Consider the following 19,425-nt stretch of genomic DNA (forward strand, 5'->3'; position numbering starts at 1 on the left):
AGACAGCCAAACGCAACAGCGCGGACTATTTTCCGCATTGCAACATTTAGTGTCAAATTGGAGTGCTTTTCTCCTTCCTTCCTTCTTTGATTCGGGACCTCAGTAAGAAGGCAATACTACGTGACAAGTTCTTTTCTCTCGAATAGGGCTGTTATTTCCCTCCGCTTTGGCTCTGGTGCGTTGCGCGTCTGTTTACTTATACGGAAATGTCCTCTTGGATGCGCTTTGCACGCATCCAAACAGGACAGACAACTTTTGGGAGTATGCGCTAAATTCCACGCAGCAACTTCCTGCGGGGGACTTTTCGCAGCTTGGGAGGGAGAGAGGGGGGGAGGTGAGTAGGAAGGGAAAGCCTTATATTTGGATCCTTCATCTTTCTGCAAGCTTTGTCTTCCATTTTAGGACAGACACATTTGTCCGTCCTTTTGGCAGGGTTGGCTTGCTGCTGATGCAACATGGCTCCACAGCCCATTCTCCAGGCCATCATTGACTTCACCGCAGGAGCAGCAGGCAAGTTGAAGTCCCCCAAAACATTTGCATTGATGCGTGTCGCGTCCGGCGCGTCGCGGCGGTTCAACGCGTCGGTCGGTTGGTTGGTTTCCCGCTCCGCGCGGCCCCTTTCTTGGCAAGGCTGAATGAAAGCCAGTAGAATTGTTCATTATGCTGAAGCGCCAGGCCAAGGTTCTGTCATGCCGTGAGTCAGTCGATTGCGCAACGACTCCAAAGGGGCACACCTGTCATATTTCAGGGAATATGACGAGGATCGATCGCGTGAACAACAAGCGCCTTCATTTTTTTTGGGATCACTTCACTGAGGATCTGAAAAGCACAAAGCAAAGAAAACGATGAAGCGACAGCTCCAAACTCAAAAGACCACTCGTAAGTTGTCGATTGTTTAAAGGCTGTCATGGTTTTGTGGCACGGCGACAGGCGGCACGGCTTGCGTCGTGAGCGGCCAGCCGCTGGACACCACCAAGGTGAAGATGCAGACCTTCCCCAGCATGTACCGAGGATTCGCTCACTGCTTGGTGTCCACCTTCAGGCAAGAAGGAGTGCGCGGCCTCTACAAGGGCACCACCCCGGCACTGCTTGCCAACATCTGCGAGAACTCGGTGCTCTTTCTGAGCTACGGCTTCTGCCAGGACGCCGTGCGCTCCTTGGCCGGCGTGGACCAGCTCAGGTGCGGCTTTGTGTGTGTGTGTGTGTGTCGACGTGGGCCCGTCCAAAAAGAAAAATCCTTCTCATTGACTTGCGCTTCTCTCAACCGAGCAGTGACGTTCAGAAAGCATTCTCGGGCTCGCTGGCCTCCATCTTCTCGTCCATGGTGCTTTGCCCTTCCGAGCTGGTCAAATGTCGCCTGCAGGCCATGCACGAGATGGAAGCCTCGGGCAAGATCGCCAGAGGACAGAGAAGGTCCGCGCGGCCGACAGCTGACATTTCAAAGTCGCCGGCTGGAAGTCGTGATTGTAAGCGTGGTGTGGGTCGCTTCTGTGACTCCGTCAGAGTTTGGACGGTGGTGAAGTCGGTGATGGAGACAAACGGTCCGCTGGGGTTCTACCAAGGTCTGACCTCCACCATGGTGAGGGAGTTCCCGGGCTACTTCTGCTTCTTCGGCGGCTACGAAGTCAGCCGCTCCGCCTTTGCACGCTACATGGGAACCGACAAGGAGGGCATCGGTAGGTGGCGTGCGTGGGAACCCACTGGTATTTGGGTGGAGCGCTTCCGACCTTGGCACCTTTTGCAGGCATTCTGCCGATCATGTTCTGCGGCGGTTTCGGCGGCGCCTGTCTTTGGCTGTTGATCTATCCCATGGACTGCGTCAAGTCCAGGATCCAGGTGTACTCCTTAGCCGGGAGGCAGGAGGGCTTCCTGAAGACCTTTACGGGGATCTTGCGCAACGAGGGTAAGATTCACGAGGGCTCCGTCGGGTTTCTGTCAATCGAGTGCCTTCCGTCTCTCTCGCAGGCTTCAGGGCTCTTTACTCGGGCCTCACGCCCACCATGATACGCACCTTCCCGGCCAACGGCGCCCTCTTCCTGGCCTACGAGTTCACGCGGAGGTCCCTGATGGAGGCTGTGGGTGCCTGAGGTGGACCGCGACTTGGGTGGGTGGAGACCTTTTCCAGCAACACAAGACGTTTTGTAATCCAGGGCAAAATGCTGCAACACAAGATTTGGGTGCTACTGCTCCATCTAGCGAGCTCTGTCATAACCATGGACCTTTCCAAAGCTAATACCACGTGTATTGGAATCGAGCAATCTTCGTGATTGTGCACATTCTCAGACTAGGAGTTTTCAATGCCAATTGTTGACATGAACTCAAATAAGTAAATAATAAAACTCCATTGTGTTCAGTTGCTTTTCATTGTGGGAATTTGGTTCTTTCAAAAAAGTCTTCAAGGGTGTGCACACTTTTGCAAAAAACGGTTGTCCCTTCTGTATAGGAGACATTCATGCTGGAAATGATGTCATTTTTGTAGATACAGCACACGACCCGAGAATAGCTTCAACGGGCCGTTACGCCGGCGAGTGGTTTGTTAAGTTTGTGAGCGGATTGTGCGGGATAGGCTCACGTTACAAGAGCCAAGAGCGACGCCAACGGCCCGGGTGTCGAGTTGCACGCCATTCTTTGATTATTCATGAGTCGGCAGGTGAGGCGGTCACGGCGCAAAGACGTCGTAGCGGTCCCGTTGGCACTCGTCGCCTCCGGTCCCGCCTCTCGGAAACGACAAAAGCGACATCTGCTCTCTGATGATCTCCACCACGTCAAGCACGGCCAACATGGTGACGACGCAAGGAAAACTGGAGATAAACTCCACGGACAATGTCCAAGGTGATGATGATGATTTGATGTTTGTTCTACGATCTTGCTATGTTTGGAAAAGAGCGGTGTCGTTAGCGACGGTAGCTAAGCACCAGCGCCTGTGTCAACACGGAAAGGGGCAAGAGAAGCCAGCCAGTCAGATGTGGTCTCGTGTCGGTCCGCAGATAAAACCTCCAGCGGGCTGGGCTGCTTCGGCTGGATTTTGGTGATCGTATCGCTCCTCTTCATTGGGGCCACCTTCCCGCTCACAATATTTATGTGTGTCAAGGTATGTGCATTTGTCGCTCGTCGGGGTTTCATCCCGTGTCAAATTGCACCTCCAGTGATCCGACTCCTCTCGAAACGCAGATAGTGAAGGAGTACGAACGAGCCGTCATCTTCAGGCTGGGTCGAATCGCTGACAGGAAAGCCAAAGGGCCCGGTAGGACTCATCCGTCAGGTCGGAGAATTCCCGAGCGTTCGTCCGATAATTTGGCGGGATGTCTTTGCTGTTCCCCGCAGGGCTTTTTTTTGTTATACCCTGCACGGATAACTTTGTGAAAGTGGACCTGAGAACCGTGTCCTTTGACATCCCACCTCAAGAGGTAACCAGGAGATACTCTGATCTTACGACATTGCTTTTGACGGCTTCGCTATTTGGCCGTCGGTCTTACCCGCTCAGATCTTGACCAAGGACTCGGTGACGGTGTGCGTGGACGGCGTGGTGTACTTCCGCATCCAGTGTCCCATCTCGTCGGTGGCCAACGTAACCAACGCGCACTCGTCCACGCGGCTGTTGGCTCAGACCACCCTCAGGAACGTGCTGGGCACCAAGAACCTGGCCGAGGTTCTGTCCGACAGGGAGGGCATCTCGCACAGCATGCAGGTTCCGTCGCAAAAAGAGTTTTAGCGCTCGCCGCCGCCGCTCTTGTGTTGATTTGAACTTGGTGCTCAGGAATCCTTGGACGAAGCCACCGACGCGTGGGGCATCAAAGTGGAACGAGTGGAGATTAAAGACGTCAAGTTACCTCAGCAGCTGCAGAGAGCCATGGCGGCCGAGGCGGAGGCCAGTCGGGAGGCCCGGGCCAAGGTCCGTCCGTCCGTCCATCCATTTGCAACTGGCCAATGAAAGCCACAGATCATTATTATTTTTTCTCCAACACAAAAAATACTCAATGAATAAAGATACAATGAGGTCAGCTTGTTAGCTGCTACTCATGGTAAAAGTAGTTGAAGGACACGTTTGAAATTGGCAACAAAGCCCTTTCTTTTCAATCAGACAAAGCTACGGCCAGAAGAAATCAATCGTCCCAGGTCAGACATGGCCGCTCGGCACAAATACGCCACCAGAGGACGCCAAAGCTATACTCCTATAGTGACATGACGCAATTATGCATGCATTGACTGTACTTGCAGTTCATGACCAAACGGCATATTGACGAATCGTCGTTTTCTGTCAGATCATCGCCGCCGAGGGCGAGATGAAGGCGTCCCGCGCCCTGAAGGAGGCCTCGCTTGTCATCTCCGAGTCTCCGTCCGGCCTTCAGTTGCGCTACCTGCAGACGCTCAACAGCATCGCCGCGGAGAAAAACTCAACCATCGTCTTCCCGCTTCCCATGGACATGCTGCAGAGCTTCATGAGGAAGTGAGCAACTTTAAAGCAGCGGTCGTCCCCGGCAACAAATGGCCTCTTAACATGGCCACAAACGCGGCAAAGTTCACAAGCATAGCGTGTGATTCTATTAGCCGCCAGCTGACTTTGGTTTTGCAGTCTTTTATTTCATACACAATTTCCACTAAGCTTATCGACTGTCAATCAAAAATAGAAGTAAATACGTACTAAAATTCATTTATTTTCTGTGGTGATTTAATGCTAGCGTACAAAGAGTGGCGACAACACACACACACACACACGCACATATATATTTGCTAACACATGCAATTTGGCTGGAAGAGCAATGAAGCAAACAAAGACATCTTTTAGCAAAGAAATCGAAATCACCAAAATGCACGAGGACATGCTTTGAAGACAACAAATACAATCTTGAGAAATGTAAACAAAGACTTTATAACTCCAGTAGCGGCCGAAGAGGGGCATTTGGTTGCCTTTTAAAACATTCTACCGACCTATTGGAAGGGATCCAATTCTCTAAGCTGTTTTCATCATATTTCAATGATTATTCCTTAAAATTTGTTTGATACAAATCCGTGAACACATTTTGTAGAGGAAAAAAGTATGGCATTGAATGGCTTACCTGCATATGAAGCCGATTTTAATTCCAAATCCCTTTTTCTTTCTCCTCACATAAGGACAAAATGCTGATTTGCTATGGTGATCATCATCATCATCAATTCCTTGGCTTTGCCATCTGGGGCAAGTCCAAAGCAAACATAACATTACAAATACCCGTGTTCCTGTCAACATGAGACGGATTCAACCGCTTCAATCCCTGTGGTGTGCATGGCGTGCAGCCCCTGAGCAAGGCACCCGTCCGCCGGCCATTTCTTTTCTATCCCGCTCTGCTAGCAAGTGGTGCCATCGAGGACTACTTTTGTCTAAATCAAGTTCCTCAACTCACTTGAGTGGTTGCCACCAGATGCAAGCTGCCCAGTTGCCCATTAGCAATGGGAAATTTGGTCCTCGCTGGTGGGGTGGAAGAAAATGGACGGCCGTCGCGCTAGACGACAGATGAAGGCAAAAGGAGAACGTCAGTGTGTCTTTTGTCCAAGGTGTGTCTTTAAAAAAAGAAAAAGAAATCCTCCTGAGTGTCGTTTGCACAAAGTGTCCGGTGGCGGCGGCGGCGGCGGCGGCGGTCACTGGTGGTAGGAGTGCGGGCGGGCGGGCGAGCCGGGCACGGAGGGCGGGCGGTGGACGGGCGAGCCGCTGGGCGACATGCGAGGGCTGAGCTCGCCCGTCTGCAGACGCCACAGCAGCTCCTCGTTGGTGCGGCTCAGCCGCTTCTTCTCCGTGCTCTCCTTCTCCACGTGCACCTGCAGGTTGGCGTTCTCTTCTGAAAGTTGCCTGCAGCGCACCTTAGCGTTAGCATGCGTAGCTAACGGCGAATTTGCCTTTTCTTTTCCCTCTGATTTTGTCGGGCCCACCTGGACACGGCGAGGTTCTTGTCGATGCGTTCCTTCAGGTCCTCGTTCTGCTGCTGCAACACTTGCACCCGCTCCTCCAGGTGAACGTTCTTTTCAGCCTGCTCAAAGACACAAGGCCAAAGCGTGCGTGTGCAACTTTCAATCCTTCAAACGTCCAAATGAATGAAGCGATAGCAATGGTTGAATCAGAAAATTCAAATCTTACTATTTTCTCCAGCTCGGTAATCTTCAAGTCCTGCTGATGGATTTGTTGGTTCTTCATCTCCAGCACCTCCTTCAGGCTCTTCAGGTCCTCCTCAATGTGTTTGTATGGCGCCAGAGCATCCTGCAAACGGGTCCGTTTGACTGCGAACAACTTTTTCTCCGCAGTTCCACGCCGAACCTGCGCTAGGGAATGCGCATGCCGCCGTGAAACAATTCTCAACGGAGTGATTCCTCACCACGATCTGTTCGTCGGTGCTCTTGCGGAGGGCTTCCTCGAAGCGTTTGGCCCGGTCCCTCAGGCTCCTGTTCTGGAAGGTCAGCATGTCCACCTGATCCTGGTTCAGCAAAGGGCCACGTTCGGAACGCCGACGGCACCGTGATGCGATGTCGGCGGTTCAAACCTGTAAGGAGAGTCTGATCTTCTCAAAGTCCTCCTCCAGAGACTTCCTCTGCTGCTCGTGGGCCATCTTCAGATCTGGCACAGCACACGCGTGATACATTTCTTTTATATTCGCTTTGCGTCAGGTGCCGCTGACGCGTCCTACTTTTCACGGTGCGGTCGTGCTCCTCTCGCAGGGTGGCCAGCGTATCGTTGTGGGTCGCCTCCATCTCCACCAGGGAGGCCTGGTGGTTCTCGTTCATCTCCTCCATCTGGTGCGAGGGAGGGGAAAGTGAAGAAAGATGGCTCGTGCTGGCCTGCTGGCCCTCGCTCACCTGCTCCTGCTGCTGCAGCCTGAGGTGGTCCAGTCGGGCGCGCTGGAGGGCCCTCAGGCCGCGGTTGTCGTCGGCGTGCTGCGCCTTCAGCCGCTCCTCCAGCGCTCCCAGCTGCGCCCGCTGCTCGGCCCGCAGGCCCCTGAGCTCGGCCTGGAAACGGCGCTCCAGCTCCTGCTTCTCCCGCTGCAGCTGCTCCCAGTGGGACACGCTGAAAGCTAGCGCGCATCACGCAAGCAATCACTCCAAATTGAAGAGAAGAGCAGAAGGCTAAGGAGGACGGCGGCGACGACGGCGACCAGGCTCTGGTCACTCACCCACTTCATCCCTGATCCTGGCGAGCTCCTGGGACAGTTCCTCTTCCCTCACAGCTGCACTCTCGCTCTACAACACAGCGTGAGCGAGGGAGGGAGCGGTGCGTTCTGCTTTATTTCTCCGTGACAGAAAATGAAAGGCCATTTTCAAGAGCAGCTTATGACCTCATCCGTATATCGGTGCCTTACTCCTCATCCAATCGCCTCGCTCGCCCCCACCCTGCCCGTCCCACCCTGCCTGCCGCCCGCTGACTGCGCTCTCCGGAGAGTCATGTGACCTCCATTCGAATCCTCCCCCGTCCGTCCTTGCCATGGCAACATTTTCCAAGGTGTCATTCATGTATTCAGACTGACACCTTGGAAGGAGTCCATCCTTAAAATTGCGGATGATCCAGCTCAACTAACTGCGGCTGAGTGCCGTGGCGCCGCTGCCGTGCACCCAAACACTCAACGTGGTTGATTGAGTCAAGCCTCCTGCTCCTTTGCAGGCCAAACGGATCCATTCGACAAAGTGGCCCATTTTAAGGTCATCTGGAACTTTGGGCTGTGGGGGAAACTCATTTGACTTGGTTCATTTTTGTCCTTCAAGAATGACATTTTGTGACAGAGCAATATCTTTGTTGAACTATTTTTCATTTATATCCGATTATGTTGCGACCCCCACCGTTGTATATTCCAATGATATCAAATCGAACACACACCCACACACACGCACACATTCTTCACGACCTCAATTTAGCACACCGACACAAAGCTTCGGTAAGTTTCCAATCCACTTAAGACTCATTAGCATAACTTCATTAAGAGCTAGCAAGCCGAGTAGCGATCCGGCAAAGCGCACCGTCGAGAAAGAGCGCTGAGGCTCTGACTCGGCACAATCCTTCCAATAAATACAAAGAAAAGCACGCATGCACGCACATAATCACACGTTCGTCAAGGGATTCACCGCCTGCCGGCTTTACCGTGCCATCCAGACAAGGCGGCCGAGAACAGCGATGGCCCATAAACACTCGCGGACTGACTGCAGCATCCCTCCGCCGGCAGGAGGATGCAGAATGAGGAGGCGGGGGAGGACAAGGAGGAGGGAGGGAGGGAGGTAGGGAGGGCGGGAGGCTAAGCCTCCTCTCGTCTGCTAGCGTCTGCAACAAAGACTGGGTAAGGCCGACTCAACGGGGCACGCCCAGTGCTTCTTTCCTTAACCCTTTCAACGCCCAGCAGTCAGAAGTGCGCACACCCATTTGGGGGATGCATGAAGTGCTTCCAACCATGTGCTACCAAAACAAACAAACAAACAAACATACTTAGCCAGCATCACTATAAATGCTAATATACAGTAAGCGTCATAATACTGCAGTGTTAGCAACAATGAGCAATCAGCGTTAGCATTTGGGCCACACGCCACCAATTTGCCACTTTGCTGTGGCACGTACCTTGTGGCAGAAGTGCTGCGTGGTGATGGAGAAGACGCTCATGCACAGCGAGGCCTTCTTCAGCTGCGCCTGCAGGCTGTTTAGCCGGCGCGCTTGCTGCTCGCAGCGTTCCCGCAGCAGCTTGACGAGGGCCCGGTCCACTTCCTGCGACGACCCGCAGCGTCCGCGGGCAGCGCCGGCCAACGCAGGAGCTACAAATGATTTCACATGTTGGCCCAATGATTCCCGCTGAGCATTTTGCACGAGACAGCGGCTGTGGACTTTTTCAAAAGCTGAAAAGAGTGGCCGATTTGAGTCATGAATTCTTTGGGGGCTAACACGCGTCATGACTGGAAGTGGTGTAAGGCAGCTGACGTGCGCGGTGCTATAGTCATGCAGCAGGATGGCCGGAGTCAGTTGCCATGGCGACAGCAGGCGAGCTCCGCTAATCAAGTGCTTGCCAAGATGGATGGTGACGTGAAAACGGGCAACGACGCTTTCACGGATCAATGCCTTCTTCCCCCCCCCTCGCAAAACAGGTTACAAACAGCCAATGCTGTTTCACACACGCGTCGTGGAGGGCAACGTGATCTGCAGGGACTCACCAGGGGATTGAGGCTTAGGCGGAACCACTGCAGATTTTTTCGGGGAGGACGCCTCTGACTCCTTCAGCGTCTCTCTTCTCCAGGCTGCGCGAAGAAAAACAGAGTTAACAACTTTGGAGGTCGTTGAATGGAAAACAGGACTCAAAAAATCTTTCAACTGCTTTCCATTTGTTTCGAATGTGATATAATCTTGTGGAATTCCTCGGAACAAACTTGTCGTTACTCCACCTCTGACCGCTAGGGGGTGCACATCCGTATTCTGCTCCGAAAACGATGTAGTAGTTAGTGCAATCAATCTATCTTTGTTCTTTTGTGACATTTATGTTTGTTTGGGAAGCGTCATCATGCTTGTTATAAAGGTTTAGCCACGTTTCTGGTCATATCAGCAAGAATGTGGACTAACTGCTATCTGAAAATAAGAAATAGCATGTGCCCTGCCACCGGGCTAGCCACATTGAACGTCCACCAAATAACATGTGAATTATTGATCCAATGTGTCATGTTTCATTTGCATGAAAATGTTCATAACGGTGTGTTCCCTGCAACAATCACCAGGGAGCGTGCTTGGGCAGATGGCGCTTTTTCCACTCTTATTGGAAGTGGGCCAAATCTTGTTCATGGAGTCCACGTGCGGTTCCATCCATCTTGTTGTTTTTTTGGTAACACATGACTGCAGTCCCAATAATAATCCTCGGTTGTCCCGAAGACAGTTGAAATTTGGCAGTGATTTGACGCAGCCTAAAGGCCTACTATCAATAGTGGGGGTGGATGGCACTCTTGTCTTTTGACTGACCCACTTTTGCATGCACGTTCAAGTTGTGAACATTGACAGCAAGCTAGCTCCGAACTTGGCTAAATGGGCTAAGCTCAAACTTGGATGCGTGCCATTTCCAAAACAATTGTGCTTGCGTTGGCTACCTGACACAAGTTTGCCGTTTTTGGGATATCAACTTACTCCGCCAAGTATTGCTGTCACCGGACATGGACGACGAGGTCTTCGTGACGCCGGCGCCGCTCACTCTGGCAGGAGGAAGGGCGGAGAAACCCGGAGGACGAAGACCGGACTGGCCGGATTGAAGCAAAAGGCTCCTGGGGGAGCTCTCTGGACCTGACCTCCTTTGTTCCCCTGAGGACACACGGCCAACACCGTTCAAGTAGCGGCGGCTGAGCGAGCAACAGAAGCAGGCAATCCGCTCGCCTGAAGCTTCCTGGCAACCGTGAGGTCCGAGCGGCGCCGAGGACGACTTTCGACCTGGCGTTTTGGCCGTGGGTTGTCTGGTGACAGCGCCCAGCCCCATCTGAGGCCTGGCACGTCTGGGGGAGCGGTAGATGCTGACTCCGTCCTGAGAGGTCAAAGTGTGGTGAAGACACTTCAGTCAAGGTTGGAGATACAGTCAATGGAGACGCCAAGGCGGTCCAACTCAAGTCTTACCTCCTGGGGCCATTTCCCGGGAATGTCCTGATGAGAACCACTGCTGGCTCCAACTTTCATCCCAGACACGTCCTCTCTGTGCTTGTCAAAGAGGGCTGAGCCTTTGGACACATGTCCGTGCTTGGGATCTGCATGAGCTGCCGTGGAGTGCTTCGGATGCAGGTGCACGCTGGCTTCAGGCGCCGCCTGCGCTTTTCCTGGCTGATTTTGGCGTACGCAGGTGATCATTTTGGGACGGGTGTTTTGGGGCTTTGGTGGGGAACACGACCTCCTGGCGTCAGAGTCTTTCTGCAGAGGAAGCACACTTTTGGGTATGCCGCTAGCCAGAACGGTCTTGGGCGCCCAACCGCTCTGGCCCTTGGCCGGAGAGGCGGGCGCTTGCTTCCTGGGCGACGGCGGAGCGAGCGGCCGATTGGAGCTTCCCCACGCCTTCCGCCTCTCCAGGCTGGAGGAACGGGAGATGTTCTCCAAGGAGCTCTTTGCGCAATTCTTTGTGTAATTTTCAAAGGACAACTGCTTCTTGAAGGTGCGCTCAAAGGAGAGCTGCTTTTTGAAGCTCCTCTCAAAGGAGTTCTGTTTTTTCAAGGAGTTATCAAAAGAGCCTTGCGTCTTGACTACTTTAGGCGGCGGCGGCGGCGGCGGCGCTGCCACCGCTTTGCTTCTGCGAGGGCTCCCGTCCGCTCTTGCGCTTTTATCGCTGGCGGCGTTTGGGACGGCTTTATTCTTCTGGTTGTTGTTCCTGTTCCGCTCGTGGGCGAGATCCTTGGTGGAATTCAAGTTGAGATCCACCCAGGACTCAGCCATGTTCTCGCCCTGGTTGTCGACGTCGGTCGCTGGCTCTGCCGCCGTTTTGCTAGCGGAAGGCGGCTGATCCTTGGCGTGCTCCCTCAGCCCGACAAAGTCTTCTCCGTCCTCCACCAGGTAGGCCTCCAGCTCCTGACACTCCAGCATCTCAAACTCTGCCAACTCGGGGTCATCGCACTGGGAGTTGGTTCCCCGGATGACCCCTTTGTCCAGTTGGGACAGGGCGCGGCTTCCGCCGGAGCTGTCGCCGCCGCCATCGCCGCCGCCATCGCCGCCTCCCTCGCCATCCGTCCTGATGTCGTTGGCGTTCCCGTCGGCCGGCGCGTCCTCCGCCACGTTGTCGTCCCGCAAGGGCACGGCTCTCTCGCACATTTCAGACTTGGGTGTTTGTCCACCCACCTCCCGGAAGGGCAAGTTTACTCGTGTGCGGGTCCAGTCGACTGAAGGACCATCATGCCGGCTCAGAACCTGCAAAAAGTTGGAGAGTTACCTGCTGCTGGAGTTGGCTGATGAACCTAATGAAGTGTGGTATGAAATGACAATTGAGCACTTGTATGAGTTGTGCTTTTCTCCGTTCCTTGCTACTGTTGGGACACCTACATTTGAAACACTGGATTGCGTTTATTACGCTCGGAGGGAGAAGATAACAGCCCCGATGCGCCGCCGCCGCCGCCGCCTTCACAGCGCCTTGGAGACGCGGGAAATTGATGTCCTCATTCAAGATTCAAGATTCAAGAGTTTTTTATTCGCCATGTTTGAGCGTGCCAAACAAGGAATTTGACTTCGGTAGAAACACACCCTCTGTTCAACATTTAGGTGACTAACAACATTCAGGACATGTGAATAATGCAAAAACAGTGTAGACAAATTCAAGAAGGTGTGAGGAGCAGGATGTTATTGCACAGTAATGTCTCTGAGACTCTATGAGTGGTGTGAGTTCATCAGAGCAACAGCCTGGGGGAAGAAGCTGTCTCTGTGTCTGCTGGTTTTGGCGTACCGAGCTCTATAACGCCGTCCGGAGGGGAGTAGTTCAAACGTCTCCATGCCTCCGAACACACTTCCACCTCCGCTGCCCCTCCCCCTGCCTGCTCCTTATTGTTGTGTAGGTCATCTCGCCCGGCACCTGCCTACTCCAGAGGTCCGCAACCTGAGAGCTTCTAATTGCAATAAAGCAGCTCACTCCAAAAACGTTTGAGTTTACGGATGATTTAGAGGCTTGACGTGAGCCCGCCTGGAAGCCTCATGAAATATTGAGGTTAGAAATGGAGGGAGGTAGCGAGGGAGGCATCACTTTGGCTTCACCCCACCTTCTTGTCTGCCACGCAGCAGGTCTGAGGCAAGATATGCATGCAGAGAATCATTAGATAGCAATTGTTTTGCGAATGCCAAGAGCGAGCCTAAAAGACACATTGCAAGCTATTTTGCAATTGGGATGCAATCCTGAAAAAGAAGAGTGAGACGAGCCACCTTTGCAGAAGCAACACGCACAGACAGCTCCAACACCATCCTCACAGTGCAAGCTCACCTCAAATCTTCATTCCAGCAAAAATCAACGAGGTCAACGGGAAGAAAAGTTCTCACGGAGCATGCATGCGAAGAACCAGCTTCCGTTCGTTGATGATAATCGTGATGAGATGAGGACGCGCGGTCGGCAGCATCCAGCGGGAAAAAAAGAAAAGAAAGAAATGACAGGCGGTCGGTGATGAAGAGGAGGAAGAGGAGGGGGATGCAACGCCCACCTGCGCGCGTTCGCCCTCTGGTGGTCATATGTGGAACGTCAGCAATTACCTGCACACAATGGAAGAAATCATTCTACTTGGATTTGAGGTTCTCCTTTATTTTTAGGAACTTTAACATTAGCTGTGCACTGCTGTCAATCAAATGACGTCGTTTTTCATTTCAGCTCTATTCTACGCTCACAACCAATGTGCACATTCAAGTCATTAGTCAAGGACAATCCACAAGTTGGAGAATATTATAAATAGGATCAAGAACTAAGTTGACAGACAGGCCAAGCTAAAAGTAAACATTTACTCATTCAAGGAGATAGGATGACAGGTAGTGCTTAGCAGAAGATGCTCAAGGTTGGAATGTGGGCCAAGGCCTTCGAAAAAAACGGATCTTCCAAAAAAAAGAAAACATTATTCATGGCATAGACGAGAAATCGGGTCAAGAATTCAAACAAAAGTGATTCTGTAAGTGTAAATGGGGCAGATGCTGTGTTTTGGCAACGGTCTTCAAAACGTTCGCTGGAAAATCACAACTCGTCTCCGCGGCCGTCCAGTCTGCATTCGGGCGCCTTGTTCCACTCTGCCTGCGTGCTCTTACGAATGCCGTAGCAGAAGTAGATGAGCAAACCTGCACAAGGAAACACTGACGTGACATCCGACCCCTTTTAAGAAGGAAACAAACACAGCAGAACAAGAAGCTTCAATAAGCAGAAGCACCTATGGCCATGCAGGTGGTGTAGTGCACCCAAGGTCCCGCCAGGAGCTGCGTCAGCAGGTAGCTATTGATCAACACGCTCACCACAGGCAGGATGGGCACCAGAGGGATCTACAAGAAGACAGCGCCACGTTAGGCCAGAGAGAGCACAAGTCAAAGGTTGCTTGGAAGGAAGGAAGGAAGAAGAATCACTTTGAAGGTGGGCCTGCTCTTGTTTTGCGGCTGCCTCCACAGCACAGCGGTGACGCCTACGCACGCCAGGAAGATGGCGCCCAGGAGGATGGAGCGCCACAAGGCTCGCCTGCCTGTCACCGCCACGGCGCTGAAGAGGAACGCCAAGACCACTGCCGGAGCAAAAGCAAACTCAACAAGCTGCTTGATGCCTCATTGGCAGCAACAAGTCAAGTTCAGTGCAAGAACCCAAAGCAGGAATTTGGTTTCAACGTCAAGATGCCAATCGATTGTTTCACTTTGTACCGACGATGCTGGTGCAAATGGTGACGGCGAACCCGGAGCGAGGAGAGGGTTCTTTATCCGGGTGTAGCACCAGCCACCCGACGGTGGCGCAGAGATCTTCCTTAACCCGGCCGTCGCCCTCGCCCTCCACCTCTTGCTCGCCAACATCCATCTCGTAGGGGGCGCTCCTGTCAGCCTTGTACCTTTCACATTGCGCTTCATTTTAGACCCGACGTTGGACGTCTCGCCCAAAGTTTCACAGACGGACGGACGGACCTGAGCACCAGCAGGCACGCGGCCACCAGCGTGTAAGCCAGCAGAGCGCCGATGGACATCAGGTCCACCAGATCCTTCAAGTCAAACAACATGGCCATCACGGCTGCGGCGGCAACCACGACAACGTTGCCACCCGTGTCAACTGCTGCTGCTGATGTCAAACTCGGTCCGGTTCGGGACTCACCCGAGACGCCGCCGGACACCATGGTCGCTATGAGAGGCGTTTTGGTGCGACCGTTGATTCTGCTCAAACATTTGAAGAGCAGGCCGTCCTCTGCCATGGCCCAAATCACTCTGGGCATGGGGAACATGGCGCCCAGTAAACTACACGTGGGCGAAAGCAAGCAAGTGGATACGTCACCACGTTTTCTTTCCCTCAAATAAGGAGGACGACGACCGGCCGGCCGGCGCGTGACCTGGTGGAGAGCGCGCAGAGAGAGCCGGCGGCCACGGCGTTGGTGGCAAAGGGCCAGCCCACGTGCGTGAAGGCCACCGGCAGCGGGTTCTGCGCGTCCAGGAGGTAGTACGGCATCAAGAGGGTGAGGGCGGTGGACACGCCCACGTACATCAGCAGGCAGATGAGCAGCGAGCTCACGATGCCGACGGGGACGGCCTTCTGCGGGTTCTTCACCTCCTCACCTGGACGGACACCGAGCCTTGGTTCCGATTCATTTGAGCAGTACCCAAGAGCGCCACTAGAGGGCAGCAGCACTCGGAAAATGGTGCTTCCTCTTCCGTTTCTTGCAAAACAAATATTCATTTGCACCCACCTGAAGTGGCGATGCATTCAAAGCCAATGAAGGCGTAGAAGCAAGTGGCGGCCCCGGAGAAGACCCCCGTCCAGCCGAAAGGCATGAAGCCCCCTGCGCCCAGACTTCCCTTCAAAGACCAATGATTTGTTGCACTGAAAAAGCACAAAAGCTCATGAGCGGAGCACATTGGATTACGTTTGTGGCCAATGAAGTCGCTCACTTAGGTGAGGACGCCATGGCGGCGCGCAGGATCTCCTCTGGGTCCACCTTCCAGTTTTGGGCATCTCCTTTGATCATCCCGCTGAGCATTACGGTTACGAGAACCAAGATGTTGATGCTGGTGAAAATTTTGCCCACCAGCGCAGACTCCTTGGCGCCAAAGCCAAGGAGGCCTGGAAACGTTCAATATATTCCGAGTTCAAATCATCCATTTTGTGCAAAATATTTGGAGAGAAAGGTCCCATGTGTGTTTTGGAGCCATCGTGACCTGTCATAACGAAGACGAGACACACTGAAAAGACGTCGGCGTATTCGGACAGGACGCCAGGGAAGTTCATGGGGAAGTTGCTTTTGCTCCACCTCCCGATTTTGCCTCCGATGAGCGTGTCGAAAGTGGCGCTCCACGTTTTGGCCACGCTCGAAGTACCTGAGGACAAAGGAGACAAAATGACGGATGAAGTCGAAATGCAAGTCTTTGGCGAAATGTCTCACCGATGGCATACGACATGAGGAGGTTCCATCCGGTGATGAAGGCCAGCAACTCTCCGGCCGCCACATAAGTGTAAAGGTACGCCGAGCCCGTTTTGGGCACGCGGGCGCCAAATTCGGCGTAGCACAGGCCGGCCAGGATGGACGCCAGCGCCGCAATGAGGAAGGACAGGACGATGGCGGGCCCCGAACTTTCTTTGGCCACGTTGCCGGCCACCACGTAGACGCCGGCGCCCAGCGTGCTGCCCACGCCCAGCGCCACCAGGTCGAAGGTGTTGAGGCAGCGCGACAGGCGGCTTTCTTCGCTCCCCGAGTCCAGCGCCTTGACGCGCACCAGCTGCCTCCCCATGCGCTTAAGGGTTTCCCCAATCATGGCACTCGAGAGATGGGCTGCTGTTGGCAAAATGGGAGCAAACAATTAGGAGCACGCACAACAACCTGAAAAGGGGCCTACACAGAATACATGGCTCACGTTAGCTCTCTCGACATCTTGTTTTTGACATTGTCAACATCAAAAGTAACAATTGACAGTCAGATGTGGATGCTACCGATGTTTTCAAACGACGATTAAGAAGCCAGCAGTCAAATCAATAAGTCCGTCAAATCAAAAAGTATAGATACCTGAAAGTTCTACCGAAGAAAGGATTTGGAGATAGCCACTGGTTTCTACTGCTGCGAGGTGTGAAACGCAGAGCGTTCATATCGTGGCAGGAGCCGAAAGGGGAAGACTCCATCCATTGGCTTCGACTTCACTTGCAAAATCCACCCAAGTTGATTGCATCCAGTTCGTGCGGTAGATGCCATCTTTCGACCAATAGCTAGACCCCTAGTATTGGTAAGCATTCATCACGGAACGTTTCTCTTACTTTTGACCCAAGATAAACCCAAGCTGCCTGCCTGATTTGGATTCCGAGAGTAAGCGTTGTTTCTGGCGCCACCCTGTGGAGGAAAGTCCACCTGCAGGGGCTTACTTGACCGGAGGCGACTTCCGGTACAGCTTCGATGAGAGCGCAAATATACACTCGCGACTTCTTTCCTCGCTATATGTGCAACGAGAGGCCCTGGGACGTCTACATGGCGGGCGGGCGTCGTGTCTTTAACGTCAGTCATTTCAAAGCTCGCCATAGCCTTCGTGCTGACGCTCAGCTAAGAGCGTGCGCCCTTTTTCACAAGCCATTCGTAGGGTGCGTGCCAGCCATTCCAAATAGGCGTCATTGGTGGCCGTTCCAAATAGGCGTCATTAGTGATAAAAGCGAAAATGGAAAGTTGGACTGTAATAACCACATTCCAACAACAGATGGCGCTCACGACAAGGAAGTGGCTCTTGAGCAGCCAGCTTCCGAAACCTTTTCGAGCTGCTCATCTAATGGAACGAGGACAGAGAGGAATGTTGCACCATTTAATATTCCACACTGCAAAAACAACACTTGCAAATGAGGTCCAAATATCCTTTCATATTCCATTTCTGTGCAAATTACAGCATGTTAATCACTACAATGCCCCCACAAATGAGTGAAGTGCTGGTAAATACTGTCACGGTGTCACCTTAGCACAAAACACCTTGAAATGTGGATTGTGACCTGCTGGACATGAAACGAAACTTTTGCATGTACCCTGGTGCATTCAACATTGACTAATGAGCCTCCTGTCAACTTAGGAATCAGAGGTTTGACAGCAGTTTCGCACAAGCCCAAAGGTTTTTGCTGCTTCTGCCCAAGACTACAGTGTATTTTGGTGAACGGACCTTCAGGGTCCCCACTAAGCAACTTTGCCGAGGTTGTTTTGAAGTCTTCGCAAAGTGTGAGTGAACCTGACGGCAAACCATTTTGAAGCAATTCATCAAGACAATATGTGTAAAGGGAGCCTTCACGGAAAGAAGCGGCACCCACACAAAGAAAACATACGTACATCAACATCCAAAAGTGCAAAATAAAATCATATCATCAATGAGACTGTGTGTGTGTGTGTGTGTGTGTGTGTGTGTGTGTGTCCGTAGGCCTCTAATAACAGTAATTGATCTCCTCATTGGCCAGCACAAGGGCAGTCCGACAGGGGATGTACACCTGGGGGGGGGAAAAGGTCAACGTGTTAATAGTGGCTACACAGCGGACCTTGCGAAAAGCACCCTCCCTTCCCAACAACAATAAAGAAATCTGCCTAAACATTGATAAGTGATAGTGACTTGTGTTGAGGCCACACATTTTGGAGTATGCGATAAAAAAAAAAAAAAAAAAGCAAGCAGACCAAAACGCATAAGCCACTCGAATCAAGATGAAAGCCGTCGTGCAAGCTAGACAACATTAAGGAGATGGTGTATAAATGAAGATGGACGCTTCAAACTACGAATAAGTGGGCATGTAAAGATCACGCAGACCGACGCATTTATTTTGAGAACAAGGCGTGTGTCACTAATCAGCTCTTTGATCAAGTGGTTTGATATTCCGCGCACGCTCGGCAGGCCAAGAGCCACCGAGCGCCATTAGTCATCTCATGAAAAAGAAAGAAAACAGTCAGGCAGGCGGGCATAAAAACCCCTTCGATTTCCCCACAGAGTTACCGGCGCCGGAGCGAGAGCCGTGCCGTAAACAATTAAACGGGGTACTGTGCTTCGGAGCTGCTGCTGCTGCTGCTGGGTCATTTTGGCGGCCGCTCGCTCGCTCGCCCGCCCGCCCGCCCGCCCGCCCGCCGCCGCGTCCCATTACGTTTCATTAACAAAACTAAAGTCGAAGCGTTTGTTTTGAACTCCGCCTCGCTCACTTTCCCGGCTGGCTAATGTGACCTTTCACCTAAGAGGCCGCCGAGGTAGAGGAAAGGTTGCTCCTTGATGAGAAAGCAAAGCAGCGGCATCCTTATCTGCTTGGCGACGAGGTTCACGCCGAGTTCACGTAAACAAAACCGGCGCCTTGAGTCGTTCCCCTTTTTAGCTCTTCTCCACGCCGCACATGAAAAGGTAACAGGCTGAATAATTTACGTTCTTTATGTCGGCAAATGCAGCGAGCGGATTCTAATGAGGAGCCAGAGTGTTTTCTTGGGTGAAAATGCTTTCATTGGGCATGGAGGAACATCCGAGGAGCAGCGTCGGTCGGCTAACGTCGCGTGACTTGGCTTTAGCCTTCGGCGCAGTGCGGACAACCCGGAACCGACGAGTACCTTCATGGAATGGGCACGTCCGTTGAAGGGCTGTGGCTCCGAGAAGAACTCGGTGCTGTGGTTCAAGCGCCCGTGGCCTCCGTACGCGTCGTCGTCACTGTCCAGCTTGATTTTGTACCTGGCGCGCCGTGGTTAAGGGAAGTGAAGCCACAACTGGAGGCAAAGCAGGCAATTAAGTCATTCCATTTAGTTTTATAATGTTGATTTATTCATCGATTTATTCACCTTAATTGATTTGAATTCATTTGGTACAAG

At 52.7% G+C, this 19,425-nt stretch overlaps 5 protein-coding genes across 8 annotated transcripts in view; 2 read left to right on the forward strand and 3 right to left on the reverse strand.

The window, feature by feature from the left end:
• Positions 1 to 58: 58 nt before the first annotated feature.
• Positions 59 to 2,364, forward strand: LOC133155502 (mitochondrial ornithine transporter 1-like). The gene is made up of 7 exons (XM_061280879.1): positions 59 to 334; positions 433 to 510; positions 931 to 1,180; positions 1,273 to 1,413; positions 1,504 to 1,676; positions 1,745 to 1,903; positions 1,966 to 2,364. The coding sequence occupies exons 2-7, from the start codon at positions 456 to 458 to the stop codon at positions 2,085 to 2,087; spliced, it is 900 nt and encodes a 299-aa protein (XP_061136863.1). The 5' UTR covers positions 59 to 334; positions 433 to 455; the 3' UTR covers positions 2,088 to 2,364.
• Positions 2,365 to 2,520: 156 nt separating this feature from the next.
• LOC133155501 (stomatin-like) lies at positions 2,521 to 4,651 on the forward strand. Of its 2 annotated transcripts, none has more exons than XM_061280877.1 (7): positions 2,521 to 2,832; positions 2,940 to 3,091; positions 3,172 to 3,244; positions 3,325 to 3,407; positions 3,485 to 3,688; positions 3,758 to 3,892; positions 4,263 to 4,651. In XM_061280877.1, exons 1-7 carry the CDS (start codon positions 2,751 to 2,753, stop codon positions 4,449 to 4,451), a joined length of 918 nt encoding a protein of 305 aa, XP_061136861.1. In that variant the 5' UTR covers positions 2,521 to 2,750; the 3' UTR covers positions 4,452 to 4,651. The 2 variants fall into 2 exon arrangements, with proteins under 2 accessions (XP_061136861.1, XP_061136862.1); XM_061280878.1 differs by having other exon boundaries at positions 2,988 to 3,091.
• Positions 4,648 to 13,151, reverse strand: mtus2b (microtubule associated tumor suppressor candidate 2b). 3 transcript variants are annotated; one of them, XM_061280869.1, is made up of 15 exons: positions 13,123 to 13,151; positions 12,909 to 12,987; positions 10,580 to 11,851; positions 10,346 to 10,490; positions 10,103 to 10,273; positions 9,148 to 9,231; positions 8,564 to 8,754; positions 7,137 to 7,203; positions 6,823 to 7,037; positions 6,654 to 6,759; positions 6,510 to 6,583; positions 6,345 to 6,443; positions 6,110 to 6,229; positions 5,905 to 6,002; positions 4,648 to 5,824 (listed from the first exon to the last, which is right to left on the reverse strand). In XM_061280869.1, exons 3-15 carry the CDS (start codon positions 11,753 to 11,755, stop codon positions 5,617 to 5,619), a joined length of 2,754 nt encoding a protein of 917 aa, XP_061136853.1. In that variant the 5' UTR covers positions 11,756 to 11,851; positions 12,909 to 12,987; positions 13,123 to 13,151; the 3' UTR covers positions 4,648 to 5,616. The 3 variants fall into 3 exon arrangements, with proteins under 3 accessions (XP_061136853.1, XP_061136851.1, XP_061136852.1); XM_061280867.1 differs by having other exon boundaries at positions 5,905 to 6,005; XM_061280868.1 differs by lacking the exons at positions 12,909 to 12,987; positions 13,123 to 13,151 and adding an exon at positions 11,984 to 12,100 and having other exon boundaries at positions 5,905 to 6,005.
• Positions 13,152 to 13,199: 48 nt separating this feature from the next.
• On the reverse strand, positions 13,200 to 17,270 carry LOC133155500 (high affinity cationic amino acid transporter 1-like). Its single transcript, XM_061280876.1, has 12 exons — positions 16,642 to 17,270; positions 16,024 to 16,413; positions 15,800 to 15,958; positions 15,533 to 15,704; positions 15,331 to 15,464; positions 14,977 to 15,199; positions 14,745 to 14,884; positions 14,561 to 14,663; positions 14,306 to 14,487; positions 14,021 to 14,172; positions 13,831 to 13,939; positions 13,200 to 13,741 (listed from the first exon to the last, which is right to left on the reverse strand). The coding sequence occupies exons 2-12, from the start codon at positions 16,391 to 16,393 to the stop codon at positions 13,641 to 13,643; spliced, it is 1,845 nt and encodes a 614-aa protein (XP_061136860.1). The 5' UTR covers positions 16,394 to 16,413; positions 16,642 to 17,270; the 3' UTR covers positions 13,200 to 13,640.
• A 135-nt stretch (positions 17,271 to 17,405) lies between these two features.
• The window catches only part of gbe1b (glucan (1,4-alpha-), branching enzyme 1b), a 26,190-nt gene continuing 24,170 nt past the window's right edge, over positions 17,406 to 19,425 (reverse strand). Inside the window, exons 15-16 of the mRNA XM_061280870.1 lie at positions 19,171 to 19,288; positions 17,406 to 18,083 (exon numbers count right to left, since the gene is read on the reverse strand). Coding sequence (XP_061136854.1) covers positions 18,021 to 18,083; positions 19,171 to 19,288 — 181 coding nt within the window. The 3' untranslated portion in view covers positions 17,406 to 18,020. The remainder of the gene's footprint in view (positions 18,084 to 19,170; positions 19,289 to 19,425) is intronic.

The sequence above is a fragment of the Syngnathus typhle genome, linkage group LG6 (assembly GCF_033458585.1).
Source record: "Syngnathus typhle isolate RoL2023-S1 ecotype Sweden linkage group LG6, RoL_Styp_1.0, whole genome shotgun sequence".
Classification (NCBI taxonomy): domain Eukaryota; kingdom Metazoa; phylum Chordata; class Actinopteri; order Syngnathiformes; family Syngnathidae; genus Syngnathus; species Syngnathus typhle.

Coding starts and splice junctions, on each gene's coding strand:
- LOC133155502 (XM_061280879.1), top strand. CDS start 456: ATGGCTCCACAGCCCATTCTCCAGGCCATCATTGACTTCACCGCAGGA. Junction 511..930: donor CTTCACCGCAGGAGCAGCAG/GCAAGTTGAAGT, acceptor GCACGGCGACAG/GCGGCACGGCTTGCGTCGTG. Junction 1,904..1,965: donor GGGGATCTTGCGCAACGAGG/GTAAGATTCACG, acceptor TCTCTCTCGCAG/GCTTCAGGGCTCTTTACTCG.
- LOC133155501 (XM_061280877.1), top strand. CDS start 2,751: ATGATCTCCACCACGTCAAGCACGGCCAACATGGTGACGACGCAAGGA. Junction 2,833..2,939: donor CTCCACGGACAATGTCCAAG/GTGATGATGATG, acceptor CAACACGGAAAG/GGGCAAGAGAAGCCAGCCAG. Junction 3,092..3,171: donor CAATATTTATGTGTGTCAAG/GTATGTGCATTT, acceptor CTCGAAACGCAG/ATAGTGAAGGAGTACGAACG.
- mtus2b (XM_061280867.1), bottom strand. CDS start 11,755: ATGTGCGAGAGAGCCGTGCCCTTGCGGGACGACAACGTGGCGGAGGAC. Junction 6,444..6,509: donor AGATCAGACTCTCCTTACAG/GTTTGAACCGCC, acceptor TTGCTGAACCAG/GATCAGGTGGACATGCTGAC. Junction 6,006..6,109: donor TTACCGAGCTGGAGAAAATA/GTAAGATTTGAA, acceptor TGTGTCTTTGAG/CAGGCTGAAAAGAACGTTCA.
- LOC133155500 (XM_061280876.1), bottom strand. CDS start 16,393: ATGATTGGGGAAACCCTTAAGCGCATGGGGAGGCAGCTGGTGCGCGTC. Junction 15,959..16,023: donor CCTCATGTCGTATGCCATCG/GTGAGACATTTC, acceptor CTTTGTCCTCAG/GTACTTCGAGCGTGGCCAAA. Junction 15,200..15,330: donor TGAATGCATCGCCACTTCAG/GTGGGTGCAAAT, acceptor GTGTCCGTCCAG/GTGAGGAGGTGAAGAACCCG.